Source organism: Pistacia vera, unplaced genomic scaffold (genome assembly GCF_008641045.1).
Source record: "Pistacia vera cultivar Batoury unplaced genomic scaffold, PisVer_v2 Contig1266, whole genome shotgun sequence".
Taxonomy (NCBI): Eukaryota; Viridiplantae; Streptophyta; class Magnoliopsida; order Sapindales; family Anacardiaceae; genus Pistacia; species Pistacia vera.
The window spans coordinates 98820-111701 of NW_022195321.1; the positions used below are offsets into that span (position 1 = coordinate 98820).

The 12882-nt window shown below is 35.8% G+C and overlaps 2 protein-coding genes and 1 long non-coding RNA gene across 3 annotated transcripts; 1 reads left to right on the forward strand and 2 right to left on the reverse strand.

Moving 5' to 3' along the window:
• Positions 1–3475: 3475 nt before the first annotated feature.
• LOC116120790 lies at positions 3476–4711 on the reverse strand. Its single transcript, XM_031406762.1, has 4 exons — positions 4540–4711; positions 4197–4346; positions 3950–4075; positions 3476–3703 (listed from the first exon to the last, which is right to left on the reverse strand). Exons 2-4 carry the CDS (start codon positions 4291–4293, stop codon positions 3561–3563), a joined length of 366 nt encoding a protein of 121 aa, XP_031262622.1. The 5' UTR covers positions 4294–4346; positions 4540–4711; the 3' UTR covers positions 3476–3560.
• Positions 4712–5610: 899 nt separating this feature from the next.
• Positions 5611–7209, reverse strand: LOC116120924. Its single transcript, XR_004126617.1, has 4 exons — positions 6964–7209; positions 6357–6456; positions 6128–6259; positions 5611–5973 (listed from the first exon to the last, which is right to left on the reverse strand). It is a non-coding gene; the product is annotated as an uncharacterized LOC116120924 (long non-coding RNA).
• Positions 7210–8128: 919 nt separating this feature from the next.
• Positions 8129–8554, forward strand: LOC116120807 (ankyrin repeat and SOCS box protein 2-like). The gene has a single exon (XM_031406785.1). It carries the CDS (start codon positions 8129–8131, stop codon positions 8552–8554), a length of 426 nt encoding a protein of 141 aa, XP_031262645.1.
• The last annotated feature ends 4328 nt before the right edge of the window (positions 8555–12882 follow it).

Below are 12882 nucleotides of genomic sequence, written 5' to 3' on the forward strand. Positions count from 1 at the left end.
TTTGTGCATATATGCAGCGTGTGCAGAAGTTAGCACTTGCCCATTTTGCCATGTTCCTTGTAAGTGCAAAAGATGACAATAAAGATCAGAAGAATTATAATTGCAAAGAGCCATTCCACCTGAAGCATAATGAATAACTCAAGGAAGCACATAAATGGGTAAAAGAGACTTCTCAGTCTTGCTCTGTGGTGGCTATTCTCGTTGCCACCGTGGTGTTTGCAGCTACCTACACTGTACTTGGAGGTTCCAATGATAAGGGTTATCCAATTTTCCTCAACAACAATTTCTTCTTGGTTTTCACAGTCATGGACGTTGTTGCTTTAGCCTGCTCCTTGACCTCGGTGGTAATGTTCTTATCCGTCCTCACTTCGCCTTTTAGTTATGAAGAATTCCTTCACAGGCTCCCTCGAAAACTGACAATAGGCTTCTCCTTACTCTTCATTGCATTGACTACAACAATGCTTTCATTCACAGTAGCATAATTGCTCATTGTTCATTTCCAAAAGCCACATTGGACCACCACTCTCATTTACACTGTTGCATTTTTCCCGGTAAGCATATTTGCATTCACGCAATTCCCTATGTATGTTGCATTTAACCTAACTTTTCTCAAGTTTTACAAGTCGATTAAGAAGGTTCTTCCTCGTAAACGATTTAAGAAGCGGCTGGGGACCAAGTCTCAATGTTATAAGAAGAAGCTTCCGATGAATGATGATCTAGTATGAGGGATTTAATTTATGTAAGTTGCTTGAAATGGTAAAGGAGGCTGATATGTCACGGATGCAAGAGACTTGTGTTGGAATTTAATAAAAGGCTTGTATATTTATTAATTTCCTACTGAATACTTATTAATGGTGTGTGTCTTGTTGATTTAAGACCCAACAGATATGATTTAAGATAAATTATTAAATTTTCTACAAAAAAATTCTAGTGCCATATACATATATAATATTAAATATACAAAATGATTGAATAACTTAAAAATAGTTTGTATATAAATTTTTTTATACTTAATATTGTTTATTATTATTTCCTCCATTATCCCACTTCTCATATGACATTAATATTTTAACAACCATATCAATTTTCAACATAACATCGAGTTAGCTGGCACACCCAACATCATTAAAAAGCATAAACTCTTCTAAACAAAACACCTTTCCTCTTCTTTCGTGCATGCTCTTCCTGATTCAAACACTTCCATTAACGTTTAATAATAAATCACTTACGACACATGCATTGTAACGACGACGTTGTTATTGGTTGGTCAATGGCAATTTATTAGTTGAAAACCTAGATAGCATCTATTACGGGCTGCTATGTTGAAGTTGTGAGAAGAAGCTTGTGAGAAGAGGTTATGGATGTAGGATTTTCCATATAGTAAAATCTCTCTATAGTTATAATGATAGGACTGTAGACGGTAAAAACGGTTGGTTCAGAAAGGATTGATCTTGTGTGAAGCGAGTCACTAACAATCGGATGAACCTGCAAAAAGAAAAAGCACGAACGTGAAAAGGTTATAACTTAATAGAAATATAGTTACAAAAATTATTATTTTAACTTAGTTATGTTTGAGAACTTAGAAATATTTTTAGCTTCCATAAGAAAGTGTTCATGCTTACAAGTTATTACGTATCCATAAGTTAAAAAATATGGTTATAATTTTAAATCATAAATCATTATCTCAAACAACTTTAGATAAATATTTTATTTTATTTTAAACCTTTAATAAAATATAACATATATTTTTTGCAATATATAGATAATTATTACTATTTGAAGAGAAATTTCTTAAGATGAGACCTAAAAAATTATAATTTATTATAATAAATAGTTTATTTTTATTTCTAGTTAGCCCAAATTGGATTCAAATTTTTTATAACTTCGTAAAAGTTATTCCTATATAAAGTATTATTATGAAGAAGTTTTACTATATTTATTATAACAAATATTGATTATTATTAATACGATACAATACTATACTTTTTCCATTTCAAAACACAATTACGTTACTTACCTAATTCAAACTCCCTTTCTCTAATTCCCAGTCAACACTTCATTTCCTCTTAATAATACCGCTAACGACAACTGCATCAACATGGGAGCGAAGTCTAAGCGGCAAAGAGAAGTAGAGAACAATCAGTCAGAGAAAATTGAAACAACTAATAATTAAATATTAACAAGAAACAATTAACGGCAGAGCTTCCATATCTTCATGGATGATTTCAGAGTCATTCAGAGATAATCATCAGAATACGTGAAGTTAAACTTTGAGGAGAGACTTCCGGAGTGAAATAAGGTTTCCGATAGAGTTACGAAAGGAAATTGTGGAAGAATTTGGAAGGAATTGCGATGGGCCAGACCGAACCGTGAGAAGGTTTGTTTGCGACTTCGATTTGTTAAGTACAGAGCGATCAATTTTGGGAATTGAATTTTTGTCTGTGCCACCGTTTGTGTAAGTGATGACAATGGTAATCTATCATGGTGGTGGTCATCTCATTGAGAAATTTCAGAGAATTTGATAATGGGAGTTGCAAATTGAGAGGAGAAAGCACTTCGATGGGTTGATTCTTCAAGAATCTAAATAATGTTCCTACATCAAGCAATGGAGTTTCTCATACTTCTGGCTAAGATTCTTCTCTTCCTTCTTTATCTGCCTTTTTTTCTTCATGAAGGGCAGAGTCAGAGCCAGAGCCAGTAGCTCTGGAGTCTGATGAGGTCGAACCTTCCTTTTCCTTCTTGAAACTTTTTTCTGTTCAGCTCCAGATTCTACTTGTCATACTCCCACTTCCTGTTTGGAGTTACTTAATTCATGCGTTTCACCGACTATGAAAGATGAGGTAACGTCATCTATACTACTATTATCCGACGAAGTATCTTTGGCTATTAGAGTCTTGGCGAGTTCAATGGCCAATTTATGCTTCCTCTTTTCTTCCGATATTTTTTTTATTGTCGGCGACCCTGTTCATATTGTTACTAAAGCATGTGATGAAAGAGTTGTGTGTTTCTGCAGAGGGGAAACAGAATGGCAGAGAGACAGTACCTAGAAAGAAGAATCTCTTGATTGACACTTTGGTCGATTTCAAAACGGCCAAAAAAATATTATATGATCAAGTGTAAGATAAATTGGGTTGAGAAGCTAAGCATTTATCACTAAAAGGATAAATTACATCATCTTCATATAAGTGTTTATGATTACAATTTAACCTCTACTAATTGTTTAATATCCTTTTTCAGTTCTTCCTTTAATAAGGAATATTCATTGCCAGAGTCTATATAATCTCCTTTTTAACTCTTCTATATAGAGTTGAGATTGAAATTTAACAATACCGATTACTGCATCTATTACGTGTATAGAAGAAAAATGTCTTATTCTTGAAAACAGATTTATCGTTACGCAAATTGCGTTATAGTCTCAACTCATATCTGTTAAAAAAATACCTTATTTCTCTCGCAAAATGACTCAACACATGCATCAGTGTAGCGATAGCATACTTATAGATTACACACACCATTAATATAAAAAGGAAATTCAGATACATAAAGCTACAGAAAGAGTATCAATATTTCTTCTTCTTCTTCCCAGGAAGAACCTTCTGAAATTCCTTGAAAAAGTCCTGCATAATACCTAGAAACTTAGCCAGCCTGAGAGCCGATTCATGCTTATTCTTTTCCTTCCAAATTGCATCGATGGCTGCCCATACTGTGCATGAAAATAAATAAAAATATGCAATTATTGTCGTAATTGATGGCAATAAATTAAGTTACAACAAAATATGAAAGTGAAATCATATTGTAGGGAATTTTTTTTTTTTTTTTTTTTTTTTTTGGGTAAGTCTATTGTAGGGAATTTTATCAAACCTTAATCAGGCAACTACAAATAGTGAGTACATCGGAGAAATTTCTACAAATATCCTTCACTTATGAAAGAACTTGACTCATCAATTACCTCCACGTTTCTTTGGTTGCTGAAAGATACTGCTTCTCATCCCAGTTTCCACATCTTCTCTCTGAGTTGATGGAAGCTGAGCTAGCGCTTCGTCGTCGTCATAATCATGATCAGGCTTCGGAAGGCCTGAAATTAAAATGAAACGGAATTCTAAAGAATTAATCTGGGTTTTGGGATAAAAAATGAGGGAAGTAATGCCTGGCAGTAAAAAAAATATAATACCACAAACTATAGTATGAAGACTTACAATAATAGATGAGTTTCTTTGGTATGCTTATGTGGCTTGTACTTCTGAAAGCTAATGGCATAAAAGCTAGCATGTGAAAACCTGTCAGGCCATTCATGTCCCTCCTTTCTCCAAGTTGTTTGTGCCTTTTTAGTAACCAAATGGCGATGCCTGTGATTACAGCATACATGAAAGAATTACAACTGTTCTCCATTCATTTTTAAGTATAATACTAGCTAGTTTTTTGAAGATATATATATATATCTTAAAGAATGCTTCTATTTTATTAATGGGTATAGATACCCATTGTGAATGTGAATGAAAGTTATATTAAAAAGTGTATCTACAATAGATAAAAACATACCTTGAGAAACTGTTCTAGCTTGCGTGAGGGGTCAATTTCATGATCTTCAATGATCTCTTCCGTTCCATCGATGGACTCCCGGAGCATTTTAACCAAGAATTCCGCAGCATCAACACTGTCAGTGGTGGCCACTTCGTGCAGAGCAGTGTTTCCATGTTCCTCTTTTAATTGCGTCAAGGCCTCATAAATATTCTCAAACTACCAAAATATCTCCAAAATCAATCCATTAAGATAATTTCCATTGTGTAGTTGAAGTTTTTCTCCTCAAACATATATCTACCGGTAGGCTATTTGTGGTGTGTCTCTTGATCTCTTCTCTCCCCACTCTCTAACGCGTGAAGAATTTCGGTCATAGTTGGACTCAAGTGATTTCAAAAAGCTCGCACTTTCAGGTATATATATTTAAAAATTGTTGAAAGATTACTGATTTTTTATGATATAAAAAATATTGTTTTCTACGTTACTTTTCAAGATATTGTCTAATAACAGAAATTGCTCTCAATGTTGTCTTTTGGTAACGTTGGGTGGGTATTTGAAGTGGACTGAGCCTAGTCAACTAGTGTAGTAAAATGGTTGTATATCGGTATGCTTGTTTTTTGGGAAACCGGAGATTTCAAGTCAAAATCAAATTCTTAGAAGGGAGAACAACATTTTCCCACCCATGAAGTTTCAAAATGACACTTTTCCACTCACCGTTATGTTCCGTTAACAAAATCTGTTACTATTGATTGCAAAGACGAAAATACCCTTTATTGTTTGATTTAATAATTTTTTTAATTATATGTCATGTTAACAAAGTCAATTACCAATATAACCACTCTTAAATACAAAATTATTAATATGCCCTTAACTGTATATGAAAATATAAATAACCAATTTATCCCTCCATTATTTTATTAAAAATGATGTTTCAAATAAATGAAATTACAATTAGATTTTTAAAATTTTGAAACCTTTAAAATTACCAATTTATCCTTGTAGTTGTTGCATCACATTTATATTTAAATTGTCAATTTAAATCCAAATAACACTAAGTATCAACATTACTATATTCTTAAATAAGAATCCAAATTGTAAAATTACAATGCATATGTATAAATAATTTTGTCAATTCAAACCCAATAAAAATAGGGAATTCAATACAAAGAAAGAAGCTTTTCCAGTTTCTCATTCATTTCTTAAAATCCAAAAAATTTAGCTTTCACCCTCCCGCTTTCTAGCACCCTTGAAGCCTGACTTTCCTTTGCTTTCTAGATCTTCAAAACCTTCTTCACAATCCTTTGCTCTTCCACCAAGAAAACTAGAATTTGATGTATTATTTTCAGTCAAAGTTACCATCTTCAGTACCTTTGCAATTGCCTTAGGAGGCTATTCTCCATTTAACTCTGCGTCAAAGAATTGCTTCACCTTATCTTCACTGGGTTTTGGAGTTGCCTAAAACAATCCAGAATTGCATAAAAATCAGCTTGAATGAAGCTTACACATATGTGAATTTGCTATCTATCAGCATAGAGAATAACAAAATAGAAGAAATATGTACGTTCCAAAACAAGTTAGTGGTAGAAAAGAACAAAGATGAAATTCATACCCATTCACAAGGCTCTGCTGCTCACACGACAGAGAATGATCAACAAACTTCCGCCCAGTTAAGAGTTCCAGCAGGATAAGACCAAAGCTATAAACATCACTCTTTGCACTCATCTATCCTATCATAGTGTATCTGCAATCGAAAATCAAATATTAAGGCCAAAATATTTATAGGTGCTTTAGGGGGGAAAAAAAAAAATAAAAAAATAAGGAGACATAATTTTCCAAACCAAGGTTTCAAGAGTAAGAGTCAATCTGACATTCTTTTCCTATTTGTTTCATCACTTTTAACTTCACTTCTCCAGGGTTCTGACATAGTTTCTCGGTTAACTGTAAGCAAAACCAAGCACTATTAAGTCATATGAAAAGATACAATGACACGCCAAACATAGCATAATATGCAAAATGTTCCCGCATGTACCATCTCTATCTCGATAACATGTTTGATGAGAAGCTCTATAATAGTATGAATGTATATCTAAAAAAATGAGATATCTACAAATTGTAAATCTTTAATTACCATGGGATTTACTCCAGAATTAGGCTCCAGATACAAAATCTTTCTCATATTTTTTTTCTCAAAAATATTCCTCATTGTCACTAATTCTAGAATTTCTGAGGACCTTGGGAAGGCAAATATCACACTAGCTTTCCATTTGCAATGATGGTAAGTCTGGCCGCTAGTAACTCAGAAAATAGCTCAATGAATTTAGTTGCAGCTAAAACATTTTGTTCTTATATCACATGTTCAACCTACAGTGTTAAATTTTTGACACAAATTTTTTAGACTTATCTTTTAAAAGCAAAATGAGGGCAAAGATATATCTAGGAATATACCTAAATCCGCAGGTAGTGATAATCCTCACTGTAGTTCTACAATTTCGAAGAAACCCTAGATTTTTCTCCACACGATCTCTTCTCTTACCAGTCACCAACCGTAAGCCGCCACTCGCCAACCCTAAGTCGCTAGTCGCTGAGAACAAGGAGATAAGGAAAATGACTTTTCGTTAGTCGTCAACCCTAAGTCGGCAGTCGGCAACCCTAAGTCGCCAGTGCTTCAGTTATTGAGAACAGGGAGGGTTACAGACTATGGAGAACGAGTTGAAAAGGCTTCTCCCTTCTTTTTTCCTAAGTACTTTAATGGGACACGTGGCAACCGTTCAGGGGAAGTTTCAATTTTTAAATTTTGATTTTTGGGGATTCATGTAAATAGGCCATCTTACCCTTTTTCAGAACGGATTTGCCTAACGGAACATAACGGTGGGTGGGAAAATGTCGTTTCACCAAACCTTGGGTGGAAAAAAGTATTTTTCCCTTCTTAAAAATCTCGAACCCGAGCCCGGGGTTAAGGTCGGGTTTCTTTTGCATCTCTAAACTATTGGTTTAGTTATTTTTTTCAATTTCAAATATTACAGCATGTGAGTGGGGTTAGTAAAACTCACACCATTTAACTTTATTATATTTTATTTAATTTTGTTAAAGTTTTCTTTCAACTTGTTAATACTTATAGTAATAAGTAATGGTATAACACACACTTCATTGGCCGTAATTGTACTTTAAAATTAAATTAATGTTAATTTCCATATATAATCAAGTACTTTTATGTTAGGTTAATTTAAGCATTCTTTGATATACATATGTAATATTGTATTAGAGACAAAATATTTGTAATTAACTAAAATATTAAATTTTGAACAATAAACTTTAAACTTAGAGGACAACATTAATCTTCCTCTAGGTGGGCAAAATTCATACGTTATCTCTTCACCATGTGATATTCCCTGACGGCCGATGGTGCTGCAATATGTTACTAATTAGCTATCTTCCGTAATATGTCATATGTGTGTAAACCAGCTGGATCACTCTCACCTGAAACATAAAGCTATACAATTGACTGATTAGGTAAAATTAATACGACAAATATTTTGCAAATATTTTGTTGGATTCTCCATTAAATTAATAATTCTTTTCTTGCCGCCGTAGGGAAGTTTTGAATTGAAGAATGACGACGGGCAATGAATCAACATTTAGGACTTATCAGGCAGCCCTAGAGGAGGATTGGACATTCTTCAAACAAAAGTCTTCTACTTTGCCACTTCCTCTAACGGCCGCTAGGGACACTGCATTTCACTTGGCAGTTTGCAGCAATAGCAAAAAGTGGCTTGACCTTTTACTTCATATTGCCGAAAATGACCCTATGACAATGTCTACAGTTTGGAACAAGAACGAGTACAGAGACACACCTCTTCATGTGGCTGCTACCAATGGGAACCTTGAGGCTGTAAAGCTCTTGGTGGAATATGATAAAGACCTCTCTCATGATATTAATGACAAAGGCGAAATCCCGCTGTTTAAAGCTGCTGCATATGGGACAACAAAAGTGGTGAAGTATTTGTTGAGAATAGAAACACAAAGTAAAAGGTACTAAACAATTCTGGAAGTGACTTAGCTTTTATTGGACAAAGTTAGGCTTAAATAGCCTTTACAAACTTAACAGAAAATGAGAAAAACCTGCTCACGTTCAACTACTTAACGTGATGAGTGCAACAAAGGAAATGCAACAAATATCCTAAAGACTAGGACTTATTCAAATAAAAATCTTAACTGAATCCCTAAACTCTCTCTTCATTCCCTCCCTTAAACTAGTTACCAACTACAAGTCTACAACTGGTTTAAATCGGGACCTTGACAAACTCCCAGCTGACTTCGAAACTTCTGAAATGCATCCATTGTGAGGGGCTTTGTCATGACATCTACCAGCTGTTCTTGTGTTCCACAGTAAACTAATTCAACTGCTCCTTCTCGTGTAAGATCACGAAGAAAATGGAATCGCACATCAATGTGCTTGCTTCGGCCATGTAAGACAGGATTTTTTTGACAACTTAATCGTGGAATTGTTATCACAAAAGATTGTTGTACACTTGCTTTCTTCTAGACTCAGCTTCTCAATTATTCTCTTCATCCAAACAGCTTGACTAGCACAAGCAGCTGCAGCCGCAAACTCTGCTTTTGTGGTTGAAAGTGTGCCTATAGGTTGCTTTCTTGAAGACCAGGCAACAGCTCCAAATCCTAACATGAAAACATAGCCTGATGTATTCTTTCTATCTTCTACATCTCCTGCATAGTCACTATCTGTATAACCAACTAGACCTTCACGCCCTCCCTTCTTGTAGAAAACTCCAAGTCCAATGGTTCCTTGCAAGTACCGTAGTATCCTTTTGGCTACCATCAAATGCAATTTAGTTGGTTTGGCCATGTACCTGCTAATCAAGCTCACTGCAAACATAAAATCTGGCCTCGTAGATGTTAGCTACATAAGACATCCTACCATCTGCTTGAACAAACTCTTATCAATATGAACTCCATTTTCATCTTTGAAAAGCTTACAACCTGGAACAATAGGATTATGAACCGAGTTGCTATTTTCCATCTTAAACCTCTTCAAGACTTCTAAAGCATATTTCTTTTGACAAATATAAATCCCATCAGACCTCTATAAAACTTCTATGCCTAGAAAAAATCTCATCTTTCCCAAATCAGTCATATCAAATTCCCTTAACATGGAGCTTTTAAATTCGCTAAACATCAATTCATCATTGCCAGTAAATATTAAGTCATCAACATATAAACTAACAATGAGAATCTTACCTCCCTTAGTCGTTTTAATGAATAACGTATGCTCAGTATGACACTTCTTGAACCCTTCACTTAAGAAATGTGCTTCAATACGGCTGAACCAAGCTCGTGGAGCTTGTTTCAGCCCATATAAGGCTTTCTTCAACTTGTAGACTTTCTAGGGGCTGTTCTTCAGTTCATAACCCTTTGGTTGCTCCACAAACACTTCTTCGTTGAGTTCTCCATGCAAGAAGGCAGATTTGACATCAAGTTGATAGAGAGTCCACCCTTTTTGTGCCGCTAGAGCCACAACCATTCTTATTGTGTCCATTCTTGCAACTAGTGCAAATACTTCAATGTAGTCTATCCCTTGTCGTTGCACATACCCTTTTGCCACCAAACGAGCCTTCAATTTATCCACTTCACCGTTTTCTTTGAGTTTAGTTTTATAAACCCACTTCACTCTAATCTTCTTTGCATCCTTGGGAAGATCAGTAAGTTCCCATGTGTTGTTTCTCTCTATAGCCTGTATCTCTGTGTCCATAGTTGTCCTCCATTTGTCATGATTTACTGTTTCTTCAAAACACACTAGATCTGTTGAAGCAAATATAGCTGAATTAACATTTGCCTCGTCTTCCTCCGAACGTCCTTCCCTAGTTACATAATCGCTAATCCACCTGGGAGGCCCTCTGTTTCTTCCATCATATTCATCATTTTGAGGACTACTAACTAGTTCAATAATTTCTTCTTCTTCCTCATTCACTACTTCCTCACTCTCTGCGTTTGCTGTTGTATTATCATCCTATTCCAAATCAATCATTATGTGCTCTTCATAACTCTTATCCCAGCTCCAAGATTTATCTTCCTCAAATACTACATCCCTGCTAACTACAACCTTTCTTTCAACAAGGTCATAGAGCCTATATGCCTTAGACTTTTCACTAATTCCCAATAACACAGAAGCAAGGCTCTTTGCATCTAGCTTTTTCCTTCTCACATCAGGAACATGCAAATACGCCACACATCCAAAAACTCTAAAGTGCTCAACTGAGGGTCTGTTCCCGCTCCAGGCTTCTTCGGGCGTTTGATTCTTCACGGCCAATGTAGGACTCCTATTCAAAACATGTATTGTCCAATTCACTGCCTCCAACCAGAAAGTCTTTGGCATCTTTCTTTCAGCGAGCATACATCGAACCATGTTCATCACAGTTCGATTCTTTCGTTCCACTATTCTGTTCTGTTGTAGAGTATACGTTGCAGTCAATTGCCTCTTGATACCATGTTCTGTACAAAACTCATTAAACTCAAGTGATGTGAACTCTCCTCCTCGATCTGTTCTCAAACATTTAATATATCCTCCTACTTCTTTCTCAACACAGCTCTTAAATTTTTTGAACATGCTTAATGCTTCAGATTTTTCTACCAAAAAATAAACCCATCCTTTTCTAGTAAGATCATCAATAAAGCGTATAATGTACCTCTTCTTACTATTAGAAGTGGAAGATATGGTGCCGCAAAGATCTGCATGAACAAGCTGAAGTTTTTCTGTGGCCCTCCAATTGCTTATTTTTGGAATTGGATCTCTATGTTGTTTTCCAATCATATAGTTTGCACACACTTTTGTTAGAGAATTGAACTGAGGTAACCCATGCACCATCTTCTTAAATTAGAGAGTTCTCAATCCCTTGTAGCTCAAATGTCCCTAACGACAATGCCATAAGTGTGCCATATCTTGTGTGGAAGTGTATAAGCAAGTTGGTTTTTGTGGTTGTGATTTTGCTAGCAACACAAACATTCGATTCGTTGACATCTCGGTCTATATTATGAGCCCTTTCTCTGGATGATAAATCTTGAGCGTTCCATGTTGAATGAGAATTGCCAATCCTTTTTCTTGTAGTTGCCCAATGCTCAACAGTTTGCGTTTTACTTCAAACACAAAATATACTTCACTAACAACATGAATTAAGCCACTTACTTTCAATCTCACATTGCCTTTGCCTAACACATTCATCTTTGTGTTATTTCCTAGAGACACCGTCTGCCTGAAGTCCTTATTCAAATCGGTGAACAAACTCTTGTCACCACACATGTGATTGCTACATCCAGAATCCAGATACCAGATATCTTCCCTTTGAGCACCATTCATCTCCATATATGACATGAGCAACATCTCTTCTTCTGCTCCTAGTTCAGCATAGTTGGCTTCTTTATCCCAGCTTGTACATTCAGATTGATAGTGTCCAAGCTTGTGACACTTAAAGCATTCCACCATTGCTTTGTTGTAGGACTGGCGTCTTCCTCTACCTCGGTATGCACCTCGACCGCGTCCTCTTGCACCAAATCTATCTTCATGGCTGATCTTGAGTGCTTGCTCTTCTCTTGTATGTCGCTGAAATTTTTGCTCATGTACTATCAGTGAACTTTGCAGCACATCAATGGAAAGTTGATCAATGTCTTTGGACTCCTCAATCAAGCAAACAACATAATTAAACTTCTCACTCAGCGATCTCAGAATTTTTTGCACTACTGTAGCATCTTGCATCTGCTCCCCATATATTCTCATCTTGTTGGCTACTGTCAACACTCTTGAAAAATACTCAGAGACTCCTTCTCCAGTTTTCATCTCTAGAGTTTCAAACTCTCTGCGGAGAGCTTGTAAGTGTGACCTCTTGACTCTAGCACTCCCTTCAAATTTCTTCTTCATAGACTCCCAAATTTGTTTGGAAGTATCCTTCACAAGGATGGTCTCCAATATCGTCTGATCAATGGCCTGGAATAGGAAGTTTTTTACTTTCATATCTTTCAGCTTCAATTCTTCTAGCTTCTTTCGTTGTGCCTCTGTCTGCATTGATTCATTTGTTGGCTTCTCATAGCCAGTCTCTACCAGTCCCCATAATTCCTTGGATCGTAGGAAATTCTCCATCAATATGCTCCAATGATCATAGTGACCATTAAAGCGGGGAATGGATGGCTGCACAAAGCTCCCTTTAGTTGTCATCTTGCTGCTGCAGAGACATCAAAGACTGCTGCTCTATTTTTGTCAGGTCCAATGGAGGCTTTGATACCAGAATGTTGAGAATAGAAACACAAAGTAAAAGGTACTAAACAATTCTGGAAGTGACTTAGCTTTTATTGGACAAA

Excerpts from the sequence above, each read along its gene's own strand:
- LOC116120790 (XM_031406762.1), bottom strand. The coding sequence starts at position 4,293 with ATGAATGGCCTGACAGGTTTTCACATGCTAGCTTTTATGCCATTAGCT. Across the intron at positions 4,076-4,196 it reads AAAGAAACTCATCTATTATT|GCCTTCCGAAGCCTGATCAT; the intron begins GTAAGTCTTCAT and ends TTTTAATTTCAG. Across the intron at positions 3,704-3,949 it reads GCAACCAAAGAAACGTGGAG|TATGGGCAGCCATCGATGCA; the intron begins GTAATTGATGAG and ends TTTCATGCACAG.
- LOC116120807 (XM_031406785.1), top strand. The coding sequence starts at position 8,129 with ATGACGACGGGCAATGAATCAACATTTAGGACTTATCAGGCAGCCCTA.